At 40.5% G+C, this 25,194-nt stretch overlaps 1 protein-coding gene across 2 annotated transcripts in view; it reads right to left on the bottom strand.

Annotated features, from left to right (window-relative positions):
• Positions 1–202: 202 nt before the first annotated feature.
• CA8 (carbonic anhydrase 8) overlaps positions 203–25,194 on the bottom strand; it is a 54,048-nt gene continuing 29,056 nt past the window's right edge. Inside the window, exons 7-9 of one of the 2 annotated variants that reach the window (XM_074146333.1) lie at positions 22,289–22,401; positions 13,916–14,088; positions 203–874 (exon numbers count right to left, since the gene is read on the bottom strand). In XM_074146333.1, coding sequence (XP_074002434.1) covers positions 13,954–14,088; positions 22,289–22,401 — 248 coding nt within the window. In that variant the 3' untranslated portion in view covers positions 203–874; positions 13,916–13,953. Of the gene's footprint in view, positions 875–4,973; positions 7,411–13,915; positions 14,089–22,288; positions 22,402–25,194 lie in introns of those variants that run through there. The other variant, XM_074146334.1, reaches the window with a different exon arrangement.

Raw genomic sequence — 25,194 nt, 5'->3', positions numbered from 1 at the left:
GTCAGATGTGTCATGTGTGGCCCAGCGTGGTGATCCCCATGCTGTGCAGGGAGCTCAGGACATGCAGAGCAGGTTCCCAGACCACCAACCTCAGCAATGTACAGAAACAAATGGAACTGTCGTAATTCACAGGAGAACAAAGGCTCATCATTTTCCGCCTGAACTGAACATTTCTTTGCAAAGTTCCATGACTGACCAAGTAGAAAATAATCCAGATGATTCTGTTTATTGTTTTATTCGTTCATTTTCCGTATTTCAAAATTGTCCTTGATTTCAGTTAGGTTCCTAGTAATGCAAATGTCATTTATCCTTATTCAGATAAACCATGTTAAGTGCATATGTTTGGCAGAGAAAGGCTCCTTTCTGCCCAAAAATTAATTCTGAATTTGTATAATGCTCTCTGTGAACAAACAATGTTTTTATTAGCTTTATAGAAAGCACCGCCCCTCTACAGAAAAGATGGTTACTGACAACACAAGAGACAATATGGAATAAAATTAAATCTAACATTCAAAAGAATAATGACTATTTCTACACATTAACATTCATACCAAGCTTAAAATTAGTACTATTTGGACGACAGACCACTATTGAATGCTGTGGCAAAGAAACTATATAAGCAATGATAATTACCATTTAAAAATAGTTAACAGATTGAATTGGAAGATTTAACATGTTTTCTTCTTTTAACATACAGGCCCCATTCCCAGAATTTCACTGGACCATGCAGACAGACCGACTGTCACAGCTGTCTATCAAGGCTGAATTAGATGAAGACAAACAATACGGGCTTTGTGGTTCAACTGAAGCAGCAGCCTCAAAAGTTTCCATTTCTCATCTGAGGGCACTGTGGGAGCATTGTCTTCCCCCCTCTCTGAAAAGAGAATGGAACAATTATGTTACTGAAATTCCTCCGCAGTGGGTCTGAAAGACTGTTTATGTCCAGCCAGGGAGACAGGGAAAACTAAAAACAGGGATTTCATGACAGCAGGTGGGGGCAGTCCCAGGGTATATACTTCAGTGACATAATGGTCCTGATTCTTCTCTTTTAGGGTGAAGCCAGTGCTGGAAGATTTAATGAAGGAAATGGCAATAAAAATGCAAAGTTAAATGCAGTGGTAAAATTATTAACTTGAAAGAAAGCTTTACAGTCGGCTTTCTGAATCAATCAGGTAATTGATTCTAATGTGGAGAGCACGGTTGTAAACTAGAAAGGAAAATATACTAGTCACTGAGGATTTTTTACTGGTTGCCATTTTAGGGGCCCTACCAAGTGAAGCGCTGAGCATGCAGCTCTCATGGGAGTCAGGTGGGCTCAGGAGACAGAAAGCAATCACCCAGTTTGTCCCTCCTAATAGCGGCTATATTCTTATTCATTACCAGCAGAGATAAATCAATACTTGTTTTCATGCAAACACATATTCACGTGCTTTAGCATAACCTTAGGAAATCAGCTGCTTGGGCTGCCCCAGTGCTTCTCAGTTCGGAAGTGGTAGGCAGGAGAGTGCCAAATCATTTCATTCTGTTGTACTAATAATCTCAGATTATCAGAAAGACCAGACAGAACTAAATCTAGCCAGGGACGTCAAAGACAATAAGAAAAACTTCTATGGATATGTCAGGGATAAAGGCAAGATTAGGGAAGTTGTGGGCCCTCTCTGGAAGGAAACAGGAGACGTGGCCACCCAGGATATGGATAAGGCTGAGCTACTGAACGACTTTTTTGCCTCAGTCTTCACCGGCAAGGGCTCTAACCACACTGCCCAAGTCACGGAAGGCAAAAACAGGGGCTCTGTGAGTGAAGAACTGCCCACAGTACAAGAAGATCAGGTTCAAGACCTCTTAAAGAACCTGAAGGTGCATAAATCCATGGGACCTGGTGAAATCCATCCACGGGTCCTGAGGGAGCTGGCAGACGAAGTTGCTAAGCTGCTTTCCATCGTATTTGAGAAATTGTGGCAATCTGGTGAAGTTCCCGCTGACTGGAAAAAGGGGACCATAACCCCGATATTCAAAATCGTAAAAAAAGAAGACCCAGAGAACTATAGGCCAGTCAGCCTCACCTCTGTGCCTGGCAAGATCATGGAGCAGATCCTCCTGGAATCTCTGCTAAGGCATATGGAAAATAAGGAGGCGATTGGAGACAGCCAACATGGCTTCACCAAGGGCAAATTGTGCCTGAAAAATTTGGTGGCCTTTTACGATACGATCTTTAAGGTCCCTTTCAACTCTAACAATTCTATATTTCTATGATTCTACGATACTGCCACAGACTTGGTGGACAAGGGCAGAGCAACAGATGTCATCTACCTGGACTTATGCAAAGTGTCTGACACTGTCCCGCACGACATCCTGGTCTCAAAATTGCAAAGTCATGGATTCCATGGACCACTTGGTGGATAAGGAACTGGCTGGATGGCCGCACTCAAAGGGTTGTGGTCAATGGTTCAATTGGCGGCCAGTGACAAGTGGTGTTCCGCAGGGGTCGGTACTGGGACCAGTGCAGTTCAACATCTTTGTCGGAGACATGGACAGTGGGATAGAGTGCACCCTCAGCAAATTTGCTGACAACACCAAGCTCGGTGGCACAGTCGACATGCTGGAGGGAAGGGATGCCATCCAGAGGGACCTGGACAGGCTTGAGAGATGGGCTCGTGCAAATTGCATGAAGTTCAACCAGGCCAAGTGCAGGGTCCTGCACCTGGGACGTGGCAATCCCAGGCACAAATACAGGTTGGGCGGAGAATGGCCGGAGAGCAGCTGGGAGTGTTCATGGATGAGAAGCTCAACATGAGCCGGCAGTGCGCACTGGCAGCCCAGAAAGCCAACCGCATCCTGGGCTGCATCAAAAGATACTCTGTGCTTGTGAGACCCCAGCTGGAGTACTGTGTCCAGCTCTGGAGTCCTCAACATAGAAAGGACATGGACCTGTTGGAACGGGTCCAGCGGAGGGCCAGGAAGATGATCAGAGGGATGGAGCACCTCTCCTACGAAGACAGGCTGAGAGAGCTGGGGTTGTTCAGCCTGGAGAAGAGAAGGCTCCGGGGAGACCTCATAGCAGCCTTTCAATATGTGGAGGGAGCCTACAGGAGAGCCGGAGAGGGACTCTTTATCAGGGAGCAGAGTGATAGGATGAGGAATAATGGTTTTAAATTGGAAGAGGGGAGATTTAGATTAGATACCAGAAATAAATTCTTTCCTGTGAGGGTGGTGAGACACTGGAACAGGTTGCCCAGAGAAGCTGTGGATGCCCCATCCCTGGAAGTGTTTAAGGCCAGGCTGGATGGGGCTTTGAGCAACCTGCTCTAGTGGGAGGTGTCCCTGCCCATGGCAGGGGGGTTGGAACTGGATGATCTTTAAGGTCCCTTCCAACTCTAACCATTCTATGATTCTGTGATTTCTCCTGAGGTTATTTTAGTGCCAACTATAGCTTAGTATGTACACACAAAAAAATTCCTAAGTGCTTGGGTGCAAACGGTCACCTGGGGCTACAATTGCTTGCAGGAAGAGTCAACAGATCTAGAGAGTCCCCACTCTTTTTCTTTAAGAGAAAGGGAGTGCAGAGGCTACCAGCCACCAGCAGCACTGTCAAGAAGTCAGCATCTACAATCTGTGCCATAATTTCTATGTTATACCTAGTTATCACCCAATACCCCCCAAAGTCATGGTGTCTAGCAGCAGGAACATTCAATGGTCAACCTGTAGAACTTTCTACCAGCTTCTTTCTCAGGGAGGCTGTAAGCCCTTCACAGAGCAGCTGGTTTAACCATAGTCATACTTTATGTAATAGTACAGAGGATTCCCAGTTCTTCCTGGGGTTTGGCATAAAGGTATAACATTAAAAAAAAAAAAAAAAAAGTTATTCTCCACCTCTGGGAAAACTCTTGGCATGTTCTTCAGTGGGCTACGGAAATGAGGGTACAGGGACCAACCCCCTACCTGAAGTGAACAGAAAGGTTCCTCTTGCCTAGACAGAAGATCCTGGGTCTGGGAACTAGACTGAAAAATCTGAATTAGGAAGCTCAAAGGAAGCCAAAAACTTTGTGTTCTTAAAGTTCTGCATAGGCAAACTAATGCTGTGACACAGTGACACTTTCTCAATCTCAATTAGTGCTAAACTAATTAACAAAAGTGTTTTATACAGTGCAGTGAGCAGTATCTCTCTTCTTTCTTGGATAATCCCTAGTGTGATGTAAGGGTGATTGAGTATCTAATTACTCCTTAATTGAATGCACATTTTGTACATTTTTCACTAGTTCAAGCTTAATGTTTTTGGTCCAAAAATCAAAGTCAGTGAAATTAAGTTGAACTGGGATTTGGGCAGCTATTGCATTAATGGATTACTTTTGGAAAGGAGCCTAATTATGAGCCAGTCTGAACATTTCAGTTGTGTTTGTTATAGAAATACTTAACGTAGCGTCTGACAAAAGACTGACTGTATATATTGGTAGCGTTGTTATTCATGTTTATCCTTTATTCTTATTTAAGAGTAGTTTTTCTACTATACTAAATTAATAGCGCTGTTCCATAATACATGTGGTCAAGTAACACACTATTCAGGCTAAAGGTTTCTGTAGCTGTGAAGACACCTGCTTCTCTTATTCTTCTGAAAAGTTTTTGGAAATGTAATATTTTAGCTAAAATTGTACAAATGGGCATGAGTATTATAAACAGAAAATTGCCCAGATGACTTGCTTGCTTACAGATTCTATTTCTGCCTCTGAAATTTCCTTTGCTTGGGTGGAGTCCTACATATAAATAGAGTCTCCCTGCTTCTGGTGGAGTCCTCTACAGATCAGCCAACCATTCCAAAAAAAAACCTTTCAGAATCAGTGCCATACAGTGTAAATACTTGGGAAATCTAAGAGCTATTATCACAACACCCATGGTTATAAAAAAAAAAGTATTAATAACATCAATTAAAATTTGGAAGTCATCCTCAGAATGTAAAAAAAACCAAAACCCTTATGTTTCCAAGAATATTTATTTCTAATTCTTCCATATAATAATTTTATGTACTTAGATTTCTCACATGCATAGAATCAATTTTCTTGTACAAAATGGGATAAATGCAAGACTGTAACTTTATCTCAGAAACAAGCAGTGGCAAGAGCAAAGACAGGGACAAGCTGGCATATTTTTAAGAACTAAAGGTCCAAATGTTTCCATAGTAATAGACAGAAAACATTTGAAAGAGAAGATATAAGAAAACTTCAGTGAAAAGGATTATTTTTCAAAGTCTTCCAAAAGTATTGAGAGAGTGCAAATAAACGGGACTATGGAGAAATGAAATAGGATGGCCACGATAATATGCCTTTCCATCTGATAGGGAGGAAATAAGATACCCCACTGCAGCAGCCTGAGGTCAAGATCACGACACAAGATCAAAAACTTCTTCTGCTATTTAAATGTAGTCAATCTGCCTTCTGGAGAACTTTTCTACTTCTTTTGTCTTAACATATTCCTTACCATTATTGTCTTACACAGTGTCTCTATTTTTTTAACTTGTAAAAGCATCTTGCATGCTCCTCCTAAACATGAGGTTAAACCAAAAAGTTTAAGAGCTTAAAAAAAATCAAAGGATATGGGCAGGAAAAACACTTTAACACTGACTACAGATCGCCATTATCTTACACCTTCCTAAAAGCATCACCTGAAAATATGGTCAGGCGTGAATTTAGAGTGTTTCAGAAAAGAGAACTGACTACTTTACGAATCCTTATCTTTACTGAAACACTTTGCATTCCTTCCATGGAAAGGTCACAATTTATTGAGTCTACATCTAGTTCTGTAGGCGTTTAACAGCATCTCGCTAACTGAAGTGTACCTTTGCTTCTCTTGAGCTGTGGGGATGCATAAAAATCTTTTTAAAATTACAGTAAGTTTTGCTTTGTAGCACTGCTCTGTCATAAACTGTGGTGCAAGTCACAACGTTGCTAACAACAACCACTGCAGGTATTCTCTTCCTTGAGTGACAATTATCAGTTGCAAAAACATTTTCAGTAACCCAAATAACTTGATTAGTTTTTTTTTTTCTATTTGTTTTCAAAACACTGCTGTCTGCTTAGCAAGAGTCTGTTTGCAGGCTTTCACTGCACTGTTTCCATCCATATGAAATCATTAGAATTACAAATTCCACTAAAAGACCTGTGACTACGTGGATCTTCGCTTTCAATGGAGTAATAATGTTCTGCTTAAAACACCCCGTGTGACTTCATTCAGGTAAACCAGAGCGACTCCCGCTGCCTCACATGTATAGCATTGCTGAGGGAGGAATGCATATTGTAGACTTTCTTCTCTGTCTGTGGTCAGGCACATGTACCTGTAGGTCCTTCGAATTCCCTTGACATTTGAGAGCTGTTCCATTACTGTATTTCACATGTACTAATCTGGAGTCTCTACATTTTAAAAAAACAGGTGTAATTTTATCAAAGATGATTTAAGCTTCCTGCCATTCTGCCTCACCACTAATTTGCAGCATTTTCCCAACAAGTAAAAATAACATGGCAGAGTTTCAGTGCGTGTCCAGACTCCAGCTTTGGTGTTGAAATTGCCAATAAACATGCTGTGAGGGTGTTTTTTTTTTATGACAGGCACTCCCAGCTACATTATCACTTCCTAAGTAGCAGTGTACAAACCATACACTGCAAGTAGCTGCAAATTATACTCTCAGAATGCTTTTCATGAAAAAAGCTGATGATAGCAGTGCATTGTGGATAGCAAAGAATGTGTGATGCTGATAGACAGTCACAGATCAAGAAATTTGGGAGCCCTGCTCAGCGGTGCTAAGGGATTTTGACTGTTTTCCATTCCTCCACCAATATTTGTGTATTTCTAAGAAAAGCTCATTAAAGGATTGAACAAGGAAAATTCCAATATGATACTCATTCTGGAAATGGCTACAACTCAAAATGGTTTTCTTCCTCACTTAGGGCTTGATTCCCTTTTTGATGCTCTGGCCTGGACACAGCATAGATTCCTACTACAGCAGTGACCCGTCTATGACTCTTGGGCTGCCTGAGGCTACCAGATCCCTAACTGTGGCTCCTGTGTCAGAAGTACGTCACACAAGCAACAAAAGTGTTTTGCTACTCACTAATTTGAATCCTCAGCAGTGGGAAAACAAGTCAGGCTGATGTTACAGGGTTAACTTACAACCTCAGTGCAAACTCCACTCCTTGCTATTACAACTAATCAGCGGGAAGCAACCTGAAAAGGCACCATCCTTCAGCCATTCCTGAAGTGCTCCATTCCTTGAATACTCCAAAAGTTTTGGTGTGTTTCCGGTAGGTCTCTGATTATGGTGTGTGGCTCACAAGACAAAGGTGTTGACCCCTCCATCCTGTAGTCATAAGCACATTCTTAAGTACCCTGAAGTGGCAGCAGAGTGTTGGGCACTGTACACAAGCTCTTAAAAACAGGAGAACAATAGTCAGTTTTGTTGATAACATGAAGTTGAGTTTCTTTCAAAGACTGAAACGTAACAATTAAACCAACACCCTTTTAAAAACAATACCTACACTCATGGAGACAAACAATGACCGATGAAAAATTGGAAAATTTATGCTGAGAAGCAGCATAAATACTGGCATTTCGTCACATCTAGGAAATCATTATTTGTATTTCTAAAGAACTAGTGTTGATAATCTTTGGGGTTTTTCTTTTAAACCAGGCATAAGAGAAGAATGGTCACAGTAGCCTAATGATGCATGGCTGCTGAAAGCTCATTCCAGCTCTGATCTACATAACAGGAAAGTTCCCCAAGTGCTGGAACTTCAGCAGAGCAACTTTGTGAACTTCAGGAACGACAAAGGCCACCAGCAACTGAGAGTAAAGACACATATTGATTGGTAACATAAACCTCCATTCAAATGTGAAGTTCACCGAGATCTGCTTAGGCAAAGAAACATGGACTACAGCATCGGGCCGCTCGTACCTCCATTTCTCAAAGGCACAGCTCCACGGCTCACTCTGTATTTCAATGTCCCTTCATATTCTATAATCTACTGTCACCATACAATGTGCAATGCCACAAAGAGGGAGCGCACCGCTACCTGTTCAGTAATAGCTTGTTCCCACCGGCAACACCAATGTCCTGTTCAGTGACCCTACAGAAGGGGCAGCGTAGTTTTGCTGCCACAAGAGCAGCTCGGTTAGCTTCAAAAGCAAGTAATTTGCACAATCAACTCACTAAATGCACCGGATGTGGTCACCACATCTCCCTCTCTCCTCAGCTTTACACTCTGAAACTAATGCTTTACCCATTTCTGCTTGCCTGCTCAGACCTCGCAGTGTCATGCAGAGCAGCACCAGGCACGAAGTCTTTGTTCCTCCCACCCTAAATAACTCCTTCCTGTTCCTCAGCCCTAGCAAAACCTTGGTATTTTAATGATGTCATTTATTTCTTTTTCCTCTAATCTTGAATGTACAACTAGGATGATGGTAATTATATTAAGAATGGGGTTTAATCCGAGTTAATTTCTCCTATCATAATTTAGAGGACATTGAATAAACTTGCAGCTGCTGACAATCTGAGGTCTACTAAAAATGTATGTGTATGTATGAATGTGTACATCCATTTGTGTGTATAAAAACTGACACTTTTCAAGGAGTTTCTGAATCAGTCACAAAAAACATGTTCAGGAGAACTGGAGTAATGCAGATAGGTAAATGGAACAGATATAAACAATCATCATACTTGGAAGATAATTCTTCATTTACAGATACAAAATAAAGTTGTGTCTGGGATGCGCACTTTTGAGACAACACACTGGATATCAAATTCTTTAATTTATTGATTATGCTCAGCGGAAAGTAAATTAAAGTTTATCAATCACCTTCAAAAGAAAATATTCTTTCAGTATAATTTTAGCAAGTTGTTTTTTAGAATCAGATCTTGCTGACTTCTATTAAAAGAATCTCATTGATTTCAATGACTTTTGTACCAGGCACTTACTTGACCTCCTCTTAGAAAATGGGAGCAATGCCATTTAAATATCCTATGCATGCAATCATGCTTATGCACCCTGATTTATAAAGGGACGAAGGCATGCCAGGCTGAATTCAGTATCATTACCAACTGAAGTTGATATTCAAGGGTTTGAAATCAGATATCTTGGTCATTCACAGATAAAGCTGTTCCACTGATGTAACAGAGGAGAAAGGCATGTCTATCAGCTCTATTACATGTGAAGCAACAAGGATTAAAAAGAGGGTAATAAATCCATTGGAAACCACAAATGATGCTGTCTTCAGTGAGGAACACACTACTGAAAAAGTACTTATGTATTAGGTAAGGTGGCAAGCCCCCCAAAAAATAGCCTGCTGGAATACTCACAATTCACATGTTTAAAAACAGTGAGTCAGGACCCAAATTACCAAAAAACTAGCCTTTAATAAAATGGAAGATTTAAGGTTTTTCTTATTTTATTTCTAGGAGTGGCAGCATTTGTTGAACACATTGTTAAACTTTGCTGTATGACAGTAAGAATCAAAAATCTTTTTCCAAGATCATCTGAGATTATCGAGAAATAGCCTGATGCCCACAGCAAGGGCTCCGAGTCAAGAATGAAGCATCAAAAAACCTAGTGGTAGAACTGAGGAAGTCACAATGTCATCCTTTCTACCTTTTGTTTCAGAAAAGGACCTGAGCATCCTGGTAGACAAGTTGAACATGAGCCAGTAATGCACCCATGCAACAAAGGTGGCCAACAGCCTCCTGGGCTCCACTAGGAAGAGCACTGCCAGCAGGTTGAGGGAGATAACCCTTCGCTTCTCCTCAGCACTGATGAAACATCTGGAGTACCAGGCCCAGTTCTGGGTTCCCCAATTCCAAAGAAACATGGACATACTGGAGTGAGTCCAGCAATGAGCAATTAAGGGATCGGAGCACCTGTCATAGAAGGGAAGGCTGAGATTGCTGAGGCTGTTTAGCCTCAAGAAGAGATGTTTGAAGAGGGATCTTATCCATGTGTATAAGTACTTTGTGAGAAGTATAGAAGATGGCACCAAACTCTTCAATGGTATCCAGTGAAAGGAGAAGAGGCAATGGGTACAAACTGTAATACAGGAAATATCATTTAAAGTTAAGAAGAACCTTTTTTCCCACGAGTGATCAAATACAGGAACAGGTCGCTCAAAGAGTTGTGGAATCTTCATCCTTACAGATATTTAAAACCCAAATGGACATGGCCCTGAGCAACTCGCTGTAGCTAACGCTGCTTTGAGCAGAGGATTGGACTAGTAGATCTCCAGAGGCACCGTCCAACCACAACTATTCTGAGATTCTATTGTTCTTTCCCACCTAAAACTGGACTCCATTTTTTCACCTTCCATGTCTAAAAGCAAATCTGTACTGAGCTTTCCCCCCAAATTCCTTAACACCTGCCTGTATCTATCACTACTGGATTGATAGAAAGAGGTTAGAAATAAAAAAAAAATGGGTTTTTCAAAGGAAACAGATGCGAAAACTTTGGCAACTGCAGGAGAGAAAAGATATAAAGGCTGTTTTCTAGAGGTTGTACTTCAGAAACACCCACACAACAGAGTCCAAAGACTCATTAACACCAGACTACAAGAGAGAAATGCATTTTAGCAGAAAAGCAGGGCCAGAAGAGGCCAACTAGCTAGCAACAAACTTATTCTAAAGCCCACTGAGTTAAAGAGAGAAGCGGAGCAACAAAGTTCTACCTATTACATCCTCCTGAAGGTTCTCTTTAGAGCCTCGCCAAACTTCATTCTAGAACTTGAGGGAGGTATTTCGAGATCTGCTTCTTCTCATGATAGAGGAACATTCACCCAAAAAAAACCCATGGCACACAAAGACTCTGCATTCTGATTCAGTCAAAACTACTTAGACCTTTCAAGCAACCTCTTTTACTCCTGTATATACAACACGTATGGAAACATTTGTCCCCTTCTTTCCTTGACAGAGTTACAAGGTCATGGAAAACTAATGTTCCTCAAGGTTCTTCAAGTGGCTGCAACACACTGGCTTGGAATAAAAGTAAATATTAAAAACTCTACTGACAGGAGTTCCAGCAGCCTCGGCAGTGGGGTACCAAGCAGGAAAGAAGTCCACCAGTGGGTTTGTAATTCTACTATTCAAGACATACATGAGCTTTAAAATATAAAGTAATCTCCTCTTTGAAAGGAAAAAATGCTCCCTCTTGGATCACTATTGAGATGCCACCCTGCAAACTATTACCTCCACATCTGCTACTGAGCCTTCCTAGCAATACTCAGCCAATGTCAGCAGTCCCAGATCAAGGCCCATGCCTATGAAGGGGGGAAGGTGTCTCTTCTGAGGATGTCTGAGGTCTGCATGAGAAGCTACCGCTCCTCAACACTTTCCTCCTGGAGAGAACTCTGTGTGGAAATCACTACAAAGTATGTAGGATTGTTTTCTTCTCTTTCTCACCCTTTGCATAGAAGAAAGATGATCAAAGCCACATGATTTCTTTTTACAGTTCATGTATCTAGTTCCCAGCTCCCCAGAGACAAACTCAATAGCAAGAATATATTGTGAACCCTTGATTGATTCAGTGCTCTTTGGACTGATGCATCCAAAACTAAAAAGAAGGCCTGGCCAAATGAATTTCTGATAAATAATTCAATCAGGTGTAGAGAGAGTGCCATTTCTTCTGTGGGCTACACAAAGCCACAGTTCTTTCTCAGTGCTTGAGAGTCCATAATTAGCATAGCCCTACAGTGACTATTATCATTTTACATTAAAAATTCCATCATTTGGGAATTAAAACTGCAGATTATTTTGTGAAGCATGGCCAAGAAAAATCTTATTATTTAAAACAAATCTTTATAGGTATTGACAAATGTAATAAAATTTCAAACATGAAAGCAAAAGGGGAATTTTTCACATTTCAATTCCAGCATTGTAAAGGAAACTCTTTCATGCTTAAAATTCAAACTCAGCGTGTCAAGTAATTTCACTGTTACAGACTTGAATTACCTGCACTGGCCTGAGGGCATTATTCACTTTCTGAGAAAAATTGTACTTTAATATTGCTATGATTTTCCCAAGTAATTTTTATGCAGAAGCTGGGATGAATTTGAAACATCCATTTCAAGATTAAAGTGATGACATTTGGTGACTGCAGAGAACCATGTAATTGAGAACTGGACTTAGGAATGTGCCCAAAATTAAATATGGGAATGAGAAAACAGTATTTATAAAAGGACCAATGTTTTGATTTCTTTTCCTAACTTCTGGCATGTGGATACTAAATAGGTTTATAAAATACAAATAAACCCTTACTTCAAAAATGTTTAGATGCATACACTATATTGAATGCTTACACTATATGGAAAGACCATGAAATTGTTGGCCGCTGTCCCATCCCATTTAATAATTTCTGTCATATGCAGGAGGAAAGATAATCTTCCCACTTGGTTTTAATGGACCCATTTTTGGAAGCACTGAACTATCAATCTCTTTTAGGGGTTATCTGCTGCCTGATCATTTGTTCACTTCATATGAAGTTGGGGGCTAGACCCATAGCTTGCTCTGAAGAGGCTTAACTCCACAACTGAGCCTGATGTGAACTAAGGAGTTCCACCATTGACCTAGATAGGCCAAGAATTTAATGTACAAATAAATGTCTTTACCCAAAAGTGTTTATAAAAAACTTTTCAGCAGCATGATTCCAGGTGAAACTCTGGATAAATTGGTTCTCTTGTGAGCATATGGCTTTGGAGAAATGGGCAGGTAGAAAAACTGATCTTTTTATATAATGGATTCTACCAGTAAAATAGGGTAATAGGGAGTACCCAATGTTTTTTATTGTGTTAAAAAGTAGTAGGGCTTATTAAAGAAAGCAAGTGAACAAGTTCATTCTTTCCTGGAAGACTTCCCAGATTAGCTGTCTTACTATTTGCATCAAGGTGGGGCCACTTCACTATAAAATCAACCGTAAATCTGGTGCCTTGACTCACAACTTTCAAAGTAACTAGTTGTCTTCATGACAAATTTTCTTTAACCCTCTAAGAATCTCTTTACCAGGTTTTTCATTAAAGTAAAACATTGATTAACTAAGTATAATGAGGTTTAGGAGTAACTGCTGAGCATTGAGGGAATTTATATTGTAGCTGATAGAGGCTAGGGGAACACGACATGGGAGGTTTTAGTAACTGAAGCGGGGATAATCCAGATTCACATGTGCATTATGGCTTATGCATTGAATCCAACATCATCCTTAAATTCTTGCTCTGCGAGCCAATGAAGGCTCAAAACATCACTGAGGGCAAGAAGCAGGAACTACTTTGATGAATGATATACGAAAAATTAGCCAGAAGTTCATTACTTTCCCCTTCTATCTGCACTGGTTTTGTCCAAGACGCAGTCTTGTTGGGAAAGAACAGCACTGCAAAGCAGGGAGAAGGGATACAAAAAAAGCGCCTCCTTCCTGAACTACTATCCTGGGGTTTAATAGATAACACTGGAAAGATTCACCAATGACTGGTCTTTTAAAAACATGGTAAGAAATCAACCAGTGAACCTCAGTAACTGGGGAAATCTACCACATAACCTATGCATACCGTGCTGTTGCTCACTGCAGTAGGAGAAATTTAAAGCTACAAGAAGCAACCATGATCAAACTCTGCGAGATCCACTGCCTACTGAAGTCAATACAAATATTTCAATTCACTAAATCGTGTTTCAGATTCCAGCCACTAAAAAACCTAATAGCAACCGAACTATTCCAGCCAGTAAAGAATCAATAGTAACCAAACTATTATACTACAGAATAAAACAAAACAGTATAGTGTCAAAATTTACAATTGTGACAATATATCATAAGATTAGCTGCAATGAGCTCAGTGTGTTTTCTCCTTTAGCTAAATCTCCTCTATGAAAATTATTTCAATGTTTTGTTTTTTCTGCTAAGCTTTTACTTACCTGAATAAAGATTTATTGTTGTTGTTCTTCCTCCTCTGCTACTGAAATGCAGCCCTGATGACTCTGTCGCTAAGTGGCTGAGTTGGTCTGAAGTTATCTCCTAGGATTCCATCACAGCCCTCCAAAAGTTCAGCACCTTTAACATGTGTCCTCAGTCTACGAAATTCCTCTATCTGAAAGGCAGAAAAACAGACATGGAGAAGCTGAGATACATTCTTCACTATGGGACTAATGATCAAAATCAGCCTTGCCCAGCAAGTTCTGCAGCTTTGAAACTTGGAGTGTTCAGGTACCATATACTAAGGTCAATGTACATCATCAATAACATTTTAAACCAGTTCTCAGCACTGTCAAAACATTTAACATATAGAGAAAAATAAGAACTTTTAGGCACATGGTTTGGCAAATTTATCTGTTGCTTTTTCATAACTTCTTTTGGCATCTATAACCTTCTTAGCCATTGTAGATTACATCCTATGAATCAACCTCACAGTTGTGACATGAGAGTAATCATTCTGGTCTTCTTCCAAGAAGTGCATTTCAGGAATAACTTGGTGACTATAAATTGTTTTGGATTTCTTCCAGAGATTTATTTATTGCCTGAAGTTGTTGCTTCATTTAAATAAAAATTATTTTTTTAACCAGGAGAATCTGAACAGACTCTCAGCTTTAGAGGAAGTCTGTTAACATTTTATGTGGAAAAGTATGGTTTTTCCAATCAAAAAAAAATACCACTTCAAAATTTGTGTAGATTTAGGTGCTAAGTGTACTTAGAAAATCAAATACAGCCCAAAATCAATACAAAACATTTCAATTGGTCAAAACCAAATAGGTTTCTGGTTTATAGACTCTGTGTAGATTTTTCTAAATCTAATCTGGTGTAGGGAAGAATGTGAGCAGGTTCCATCTCCATCCCTGGTATCAACATCATGCTCTGTCTGATAAAAAACTGAGAAAATCAATACAATTCCCATCAATATCAGACCTTATTGTGCAACAGTGCTATTTTTAATAGTCTGGTATTCTAAATAAGTAGATACAACTACTTAAAAATATTGTGTTTGCTTTTGCTTTGGCATATTGACAAGCTATCTTAGCTGGATGCAGCAAACCTACTTGAGGGCTGACTGCCCTAGCCTGAGCCTTTGTGCTTGCACTGACCCCGTGATGCCTCACTATTCAGCTCAGCTGAAACTTGAAACTGAAGCTACACAGAAAGCAAAATGAAGTAATTAATCATTTTATCATCTAAGAGATTATAGAGAGTTAATTTCTCCATGAAAAACAGCCTATGAAGGATTACAGACTGAATGCAAGTGTGAGTCCAGAATTAAAAGAAATGAGGTACTAAACAGCAGATAATGGCACTTTTATTCTTATATTGCCTGCAGAGAATACTTTCTTACTGCAACCTGGAAGACTTCATTGTTGTTTTCCACTCTACAGCAGAATTGATACAGACTTATTTACTTGATTTGGAGGCTAGCTCTGCTCTGCTTTATTTTCCTCAAAAAGCAATGTGCATGGAAATCAACAATCAACTTCTTGCAGCTGAGATATAAGGCGACAGCTTAGACTCCAAAGACAAAAAGCAGAAGGAACTGTAAAGCTCCTTGAAGATGCTTTTAGAGGCAGAACCCTGTTTCAGAAGATTTTGTTTGTTTGTTTATTTAAAGCAAACTGAAAACAAACCCACTACAGACTTGGAACTGAAAAAGTCTTCAGGAGTCAAGTGCTGGTAAATGAAGGAATGGGTTCTGTTAAGGTAGCCTCTTTCACCATCTGAATCAACTCTGGAAAGTCTGAAATAATTGTAGTTTAGGAAGGAACATTTTACAAGAATATGGCTTTTGTTTGATCTTTTGAGAATGAGAGACTTCAAACAAACACAGATGAAGAAGAGGGAAGAGCTGAATTCTCCCTGCAAAGCTGGCATTTGCAAGCTGTCTCCTACTCTAACTACAAATACTCTACCCCAAACCCCACAGTGAAATCTTTCTCCAGGAGGTACTCCTCACAAAGCAGCTTCCAGTTTCTTCAGTCAGGAAAGGTTCTTATGAGGAGAGGCTGAGGGAGCTGGGGTTGTTCAGTCTGGGGAAGAGGAGACTGAGGGGAGACCTTATTGTTCTGTACAAATACCTGAAAGGAGGCTGTAGAGAGACGGGGGTCGGTCTCTTCTCCCAAGTCACAGATGATAGGACAAGGGGTAATGGCTTCAAGTTGCGCCAGGGGAAGTTCAGGTTGGATATTAGGAAACATTTCTTTACTGAAAGGGTTATCAGGCATTGGAATGGGCTGCCCAGGGAGGTGGTGGAGTCACCATCCCTGGAGGTATTTAAGAAACGTGTAGACATGGTTCTTCAGGGCATGCTCTAGTGTCCAAGATTACTGGTTTGTGGTGGGGTGCTGTGTGGGTGGGTGATGGTTTTTGGTTTGGTTGTTGTGTTGTGTGTTCAGGTGGTGGGTGGTGGTTTTGTTTGTGGTGTTTTTTTTTTTTTTTTTTTTTTTTTTTTACTGTTGGTTGGACTCGATGATCTCTGAGGTCCCTTCCAACCACTACGATTCTGATTCTGATTCTGATTCTGATTCTGAAAGCAGGACTGATCCGATCCCCGTGCCTGCTCTTTAGTCTTCAGGGAAGTCAAGAATTGTAGCCCTGCTCCAAGGGGGAATTGCTTCTGAGATCTCCGGCCTCCTTGTTTAGTCCTTCAGATCGTGGTTCAAACCCCCGTGACACAGACCTCTACACATCGTGTCCCTCACTCTTGAAGAGTGTTTCTGTCAGAGAAGGACACTAGCTGTGCTGACACTGCTTTACCTATTAAAATTCCACGTGATAAAGCAATATGTGTGCCCCACTCATCCTGCTTTAACCCATATGGAACCACCTACTATCTCCTCCCAACCCCTCACAAGTCAATGCTCGGAAGTACACCCTATAGGACTTCTGCAGAGACAGATATTTTAGAGGCACACAGCTAAGCACCCTTGGCTATTCACACACTTTCAACAGGAATAGCCATTTATAAAGGTTTTTCTCATGCCCAGAAGACACTAAGGTCCACCTAGGCCTGTTCACGCCAAAACTCAGGATCAAGTTCTAACCAGTGAGGAGGCAAATCCACATTGTTAACAGTCACCTTTCTACTGAGTAAAAGCATTTAGTCTGTATTTTGTAGAATTTTGCAAGAATGTGTTTACCACTTCCCTGTATTCAGATCCTGAACACTACTTTCTTCCGTTTCACTTAAATTATTTGCTGAAGAATAGAATGTGCATGTTTTCTCTACAAACATTTCTTCTGTGTGAGGAACAGAAGCATTTTCCTTCTGTCTGAAAATCTCACATGCCTCCATGACTTCCAAGAACACAGATCTGCTTCCCCGGGAACAGAATACCATGAATTTCTCGGGGCTTTGCTTTATTTCACAGACTACATAAATTTTGCACAAATCCCACTCCAGCTCCATACGCTACTTACTATTTCTGTCCTTTAGGAGGTCTTGATTTTGAATGAGGTAGACAAAAGGACTAGAGACCTCACCATTCAATACAAAAACCAGTTAACTCTGACAATGAGTACAGCAGAACGACAGCTCCTTGTCACACCATTGTTTAAAATCCCTACTCTGAGTGTCTTAGACAATGTACTTGTCCTGAGCTTCAGGGAACCACAAAGCACATTATTCACACACGTCCCATTTTTAAAAAAATATAGTGGAAAGAAGCACAAGCAAGTCTTTTACAATTATCTCCTGCTCTTTACTGGCCTAATAGCAGGGATTTTTCTGTTTTCTCCCACTGTATTTCAGCAGTGTAGGCACATGTGTCACCAAAGGAGTCAACACCGTTCTTTCTGGGCTGTATATTTCAATCTAAGATAAATGAGGATGAAAAAAACCACAAAAGCAAGGCAGGAATATTGAAGAAGAGCACTGCAGAGTGCAGCTTTCCAGATAAGCTCCCTTCCACTGAGGTCAGTAGTAAAACTCCAAGAACCAGATTTGCAAGGTCCTTATTCTCCAGGGGAGAAGAGCTGCAGGCACACTTTATCCAGACCTCGCACAGAACCACCCATGAAGGAAACGGCTCTCTGATGGAAATGAAGCCTCATGTCTTGCAGTAAGGAAATAACATCGGACTCCAGGAAAGCACAGCCTGATGCTGCAGTCCTGGCTCGCTCTTTTGCTGTTCATATAACCAACACACTCGGATCCCAGCTGCCGAAGCGAGGTGCACATGGAGATTAATCTCTTCTCACTTAACATTGACTTAGATCGGTAGCAAATCAGCTCATCAGTTGAACTTTACTATCTATAAACATCTTCAGGAGAAACAGGAAAAGGTTCTCTACTTTGCAATGCTCAGCCTATGCCAAAACAGTCACTTCTTCATTGTTTCAAAATAAGTACATGTGAAAATGTATAGATGTAACCATGAACTAGAACTGCAATTTTATTCATTTTTTCCCCTTGTGACCCACAGTTTGTTAAGCTAATCAATATTGCTATGTTAATTACAGCAAATGAGAATGTGAATGAGTATCTTGTCTCCGACACATTAGCTTCATCAGAGGAAGGCAATAAAACCTATTCTATATCAGACTGTGTCATTCTTTATTGCTACTTCTTATTGACACTCAGGAGTAGATTATTTTATGGCCTGACAAATAAAAAATAGAAAGCCTTGAATTTGTCTCTTACCAGCTATAACTACAGATGCTACTAGCATTTATATTAATCACTTGAAGTTTCATAAGCTGTGTTCATTAGTATCCCACAGAAGAAAGTTCTACAAGTTAATGACATGTAAAAATAATGTATTTAAATTCATTAGCAATGCATTTGCACTGATATCTATGCTTTAATACAACAGCAGGCTTAATAAAATCAAATGCCTTTATCAACCTTCCATGGATGATTCAGAATAGTATATGCTATACTACATCCTCTTATTTTCCATAGACAAAAGCCCTTGCATTTCTAATCTCTCCTTAAATGGAATCTCTCACAGGCACTCATGCCCACATGCACAAAAGAGGCTAGATACTTAATTGCATCCAAAATGCTAATTACAAGTTAAAATCTTGGATGTCTAGGCTACAGCAAAATATTCTGGCACCCCCAAAATCTTCTTTTTGGCATCCAGGAGAACTCTCAGTCTCTCTTGACTGTAGAATCCCAGAATCACTGCCTCTCACTTCCTTGTCCCCATATTTGTTTTCAGTTGACACCTGAAAGCAGTATCTGATGCAAGTAAAATTTTTATCTCACCTTGGCAAAAGCCCTTCATGTTTTAATAAGTCTTTTCTGCACAACTTTGACTTTAATGCTGCTGCACTCAAAACTAGCAGTGAGGATTTTTTTTCTAATTGATGCTGATCTACAATGAATAAAAAGTGTTGTGGATCATCTGGGCGTAAGTCCGCTCCAATCTCTCACTCCGCTCCAGCACCACACTTCACCCACATACTGTGTCAGCGGCAGGGAAAAGTATCATCACCCAAGCCCCTCCTTTAACAGCAAGCTGGGCCGGTCTTTGAGCAACCTGGTCTAGTGGGAGGTGTCCCTGCCCATGGCAGGTAGGTTGTAACTGGATGCTCTTTAAAGGTTCCTTCCAACCCAAACCATTCTATAATTCTATGACTTGCGAGCCCTTCATCACTGCAATGTTCTCGTTGGATTTGGTTTATACCAATCAAAGTAATGCAGCAACACAAACCAGAAACCCCTCACCTAAAGAAGGACATGGTTATGAATCACATTCTTTTCCCCAGGCACTGTGGGAATACCGCTGGTTAAAAGAGAGGTATTCAGGATGTGCTTAGTAATTAAAGTAAGACGGTAATACTGAATCAGAGAATCATCTAGGTTTGAAGGGACCTTTAGGATCATCGAGTCCAACCATTAACCTAACATTGCCAAAACCACCACTAAACCATGTTCCTAAGCACCACGTCCACCCATCTTTAAATACCTCCAGGGACGGTGACCACCTCCCTGGGAAGCCTGTTCCAATGTCTGATAACCCTTTCTCTGAAGAAATTTTTCCTAATATCCATCTTAAACCTCCCCTGGTGCAACTTAAGGCAATTTCCTCTTAACTTATCACTTGTTACTTGGAAGAAGAGACCGACCCCCACCTCGCTACAACCTCCTTTCAGGTAGTTGTAGAGAGCCATAACGTCTCCCCTCAGCCTCCTCTTCTTCAGGCTGAACAACCCCAGTTCCCTCAGCTGCTCCTCATAAGACTTGTTCTCCAGACCCCTCACCAGCTTCGCTGCCCTTCTCTGGACCCGCTCCAGCACCTTAATGTCTTTCATGTAGTGGGGGGCCCAAAACTGGACACAGTACTTGAGGTGGGGCCTTACTAGTGCTGAGTACAGGGGGACGATCACTTCCTTAGTCCTGCTGGCCACACAATTCCTGATACAGGCCAGGATGCTGTTGGCCTTCTTGGCCACCTGGGCACGCTGCTGGCTCATGTTCAGCCGACAGCCGACCAACACCCCCAGGTCCTTTTCTGCCAGGCAGCTCCAGCCACTCTGCCCCAGGCCTGTAGCGCTGCGTGGGGTTGTTGTGACCCAAGTGCAGGACCCAGCACTTGGCCTTATTGAACCTCATCCCATTGGTCTCAGCCCATCGATCCAGCCTGTCCAGATCCCTCTGTAGAGCCTTCCTACCCTCAAGTAGATCAACACTTCCTCCCAACTTGGTGTCATCTGCACTTGCTGACGGTGCAATTGATCCCCTTGTCCATCATTGATACAGATATTGAACGCAACTGGCCCCACTACTGAGCCCTGGGCAACACCACTTGTGACCAGCCAACAACTGGATTTAACTCCATTCACCACAGCTCTGGGTCCAGCCATCGAGACAGTTTTTCACCCAGTGAAGTGTACGCCCATCCAAGCCATCATCATTGGGTGTTACACCAGTGGCACAATATCCTCTTCTGAAGACTTATTCCCTTCACACCATGTTCCAACATCTTGTTTTCTTGTCGTATATGAGCAGAAAATAATATTAACTGAAGTTGCATTTCTCTGCTTAATTTCTCTTTCATTCACCCCCCCCGCCATCTCCCACCACATGAGGATGGCTTGAATCGTGCTCTCCTCCATGCATTGTCTGGATTAAAAGGGAATAGAGACAACAGAATCTGCAAACAGCATGAAATAAAGTATCATACAACGTCTCAGTGTTATAGATATGGTCTTTATATTTCTGATTAAGTCCTCTTATTTACCCACATGAATGGAATTGGCTCCCAAGCTACGAAATGCACTCTGTCTTTAAAAGTTGTTCTGCATCTAATAATGACAACAGAGTTCTGTTTCCGTTTACTCAGTAACAAGCAGCCATAAGACCGATCCTTTCATAAACAAAAAAATACCAGATTCATGATGGAATACATTTAAGCTGCAGCTACCATACAAATACGTTTATTGGGAGCTATTGCTTTTATCCTATGATTAGAACCAGAATTCAGTTTTCATGTGAAAAGAAACACTGCCAATTTCAAATTGTTAAAATTGTTAAAATATTATGCTGGGACTACTAGCAAAATTTTAGGTTATGAAAGCTGAAATAATTTAAATCTGAATTTATCACCTTTTATACATTTTTCCTTCTGTTTGCACATGCTTCAGAGTAGGCAATGAAAATTAAGGCATTCAGCTTCAAGGATTTTAGATAGTTTCACTTAAATTAAACCCACATTCCTCCAGCTGGGACTCGCAGACTGTGGGAGTATATTCATCAGGAGGTTTCATTGTTTTTACTGGGATTAGTTGTAGATGGATTTGAAATGTTTTCTACAGAAAGTCTCACACAACTGGTAAGATATAATTTTTAAAAAAAACATTTTAAAATACATATGTGTGAAATCAAGTTTAAATAGGTAGTTTCCAGTTGACATTTAATATAAAACAGAATTAAAAAAGAGCAAGATAACTTAGATACAGTTCAATGCAATATAGCTAGCCTGTACTATGTTAACATTTTTCATTCTCCAGCACATAGTGTCTCCCTGTGCTTTTTTGTTCCTTTAACATCAAAAAGCAGTGATATTTGAAAGCTTACAATTACAAAGAACTGAATTTCTTTTGCCCATTGACTTCTTTCTTTTTCTTTCACTTTAATAAAGAATTATTTTAAATGCAGATGATAAATGATAACAAGGTTTTTCATCTCTGACCTTTGCATTGCTTTCAGTGACTCAAAAGGCTTAACCTTTACTTGAAAACCCATGTACTGATCTAATGGGATCTTCAAGGAGAACAGATATAATGTCCTGATATATATATTTGCACGCTATAACCTTTAGCTCATAACCATAATCCAAGGTCACTTTAAGCACAGCCGTTACCTGCACTTGGGACACAGTCAAAGGATAGCGAAATAATATCCAGGTGACACCTTCACTGCAGGGAGGAATGGTCAGAGAGCCCTCGTACACCCAGTAGTCACGCAGAAGAGGATCTGAAATTAAAATAAACGTGGAATTTTAATGACGTTAAGGAAGATAATCGAGTCTTTCAATTATGACAGCTTATGATAGCAATGGGCTTTCTCGTATGATGACGTTAGTACGCAGTAAGCTACAGTGTGATTTTATAACCTGCCCAGCACTGTCCACTGTGTGAATATACATGAGCTTGTGGTCTTTATATTACAGTAACTTCCCCCTGCAGATGAAAATGCCACTTAGATGTGAAAAATAACGTGCACAACTCCTTAAACTGACACAGTAAATGAATAATATGGTGGGAAAGAACTCCTGTTAAGTGTCAAAAGCTGCAAGAAACATCCCATTTGAAAGCAGAGGGTGATCAAATTTTAACTGACTTCTACATTTAGGATATGTCTCCTTAGGATGAACTTATTTCATTTTTTAGAAAAATTCAGAGAAAACAGCTCAAGCCAAACTTTTCAGTTCACAATTCTGGTGACATATTTTTTGAGATGCACTGGTGCCTCCTAGCTTTAGAAAAGTGAGTTGAATTTCACAGCAGAAAAAAAACCCAAGGTTTATTTAAGAATAAACTTATTTTAGTAAGTTTATAAACTTATTAATAGGTTTATAAATAGCCACCAGAATAAACAGTTGTCTCTCAAGAAAATGTACAACAGTTTCTCCAAGCAGAGTTTTAACCCTACATACACTCGTTTGATTCTAATTATCTTAATTTTAAGGCTTCAAAGATTCCAGTCACACTGCACTTTTTAAGTGAGACTACACGCGGCTTTCCTTTGCTGCTGTAGGCCATGCTCACAAATAATTCCCTGACACAGCTTAAGAAGTGTACAGAGTACAGAGAGGAAACTGCCTGACTGTAAAAGAGAGGACAAGAAACAAAACTAGACAGGAACTGGTGACAAAGGCTGGTTAATCATGGCATGGAGAGCGAGGGGGAAGGTTGTGACTTGCTCGACAAGGACAGAATGGGAGATTGGAAACAAATAAACTTCCATGGTTGACCTAACCAACCTGTTACTGTCACTTCACTACTAGCTCAGAGCAATATCAGTAGAATTAAATCTTGCTAATGAAGCCTGTGACTGTCAGTGAATGGATTTTGTTTTGGTGGTGTAATTTTCTTTCTCAAATAGCTAATAGATAGAAATGGACAGCAAATCCATTGAAAGCAAGTTGCATGATCAAACACTCAAAAGTTAAGAACTGCAAGAATTAACTCAGCCCATCCTGTGCATGCATTGTGACACTACTTTGTTACATGATCACGTATGTCTTTTCTAGAGAACCTTTCATCATTTACTTGCAAAGATGGATGATATTCTTTTGAAAAGCATCTATTAATATTTGGCTTTCTCAGTACAATATGTGGTCCTTGGTCTTCTTTTTCCCATGCTATTCAAATCCTGCTTGTTAGAAGGACCACATTCTCTGATCTTTCCTGTTTCTAATGCACTCATTTCTTCAGTGTCTGAGTGCTCCACAAACATGAATTAATTTATCCTTCCAACACCCCAGAGTGGTGAGGAAGGGCAGATTGCCCCCACACTTGAAAGCTGGGGAGCTGAGGCACAGAGAAGTTAAGGTCAAATGCATCTATTCATTTGAGGTGTTCAGTATGAGATGCTTAGAACCTGATTTCTCAGAGTAGTTAACTTTCTATAGCACTTAATACAGTCAAAGCACTGCTCCCATTGACTTCAGTTGGAGGTGTAAGCACTCAGCACTTCTGCAAATCAGACCCCATGATCTCAAGTCGGGCACCTAGAAAATGAGGAACACATAGTTAGAGATGACTTTTGAAAATTTTGGTTTACGTGACTTGATCAGCATCAAATAGGAACTGTGAGGCAGGGGTCCTGTAAGAAATAACTTATGGTCACGCAATTAAAAGATGTTTTACAACGCATATGCATGAAGGGCACAGGCAGCCTTAATTCCTGCAATTCCTAATTGCTGAGCACTTGACTTTGCAACCTAAACAATATTCTTCTGATATAATTAATACAGTTTAATGAAGACCTGGATTACTTCAGAAAATTAAAGATCTTGCCACTATGACAGGGAATTTAGCTCAGAAGGATTCCTTGCAGAATCTTCTTGTAGAAACGCATTTTTTAAAAAGTCACTTTTTTTTTTCAAGACAAGGTAGAGGAAGTGGGTGTTTCTTACTATTACTCTTTAACTTTCAGTTATATGAATTTGAATTTGCCTCCTATTGTCACTACCCTTTGTATCCTATATGACTGTCATTGCATTATGGCATTGTCTTTTGATGCTGCCAAAAAAGCTACCTTGGTAAGTGGGTAACCTTATGCTTTCTTGAGTGAAAACAGGCCTCTGTTTAAGGAATAGCAGCTTCCTATTTTACGCCAGAGGAAGCACTACGCATAGCTCCCCCTCTAGGTGGGATGATAAACCATCAAGAAATCTAGCCATAAGCGTTGCCAGCACTGCACGGACTACAGTATCACATCTCACTCACACCATGAGGGTGCAGATTTATCAATAATTCCAAAGAGTCTTCATCCCTGTAAGTGTTCTGTTCAAGACCAGGCTGGATGGGGCTTTGAGCAACCTGGTCTAGTGGGAGATGTCCCTGCCCATGGCAGGGGGGTTGGAACTCCATGATCTTTAAGGTCCCTTCCAACTATAACCATTCTATGATTCTATCCCTACTCCTGTTAGCACCACTAGGTGCAAAATGCATTACCACCTCATGGGACTCTCTCTCAGGCTTGCAATTAGGCTATGCTTTAGGGCAAGATTGTCTCTGCAATTAGCTAGTAATCCACACA

The sequence above is a fragment of the Numenius arquata genome, chromosome 4, assembly GCF_964106895.1.
Source record: "Numenius arquata chromosome 4, bNumArq3.hap1.1, whole genome shotgun sequence".
NCBI classification, from domain to species: domain Eukaryota; kingdom Metazoa; phylum Chordata; class Aves; order Charadriiformes; family Scolopacidae; genus Numenius; species Numenius arquata.
The sequence above is the reverse complement of the archived record's forward strand: the minus strand, read 5'-3'. Positions and strand labels throughout refer to the sequence as shown.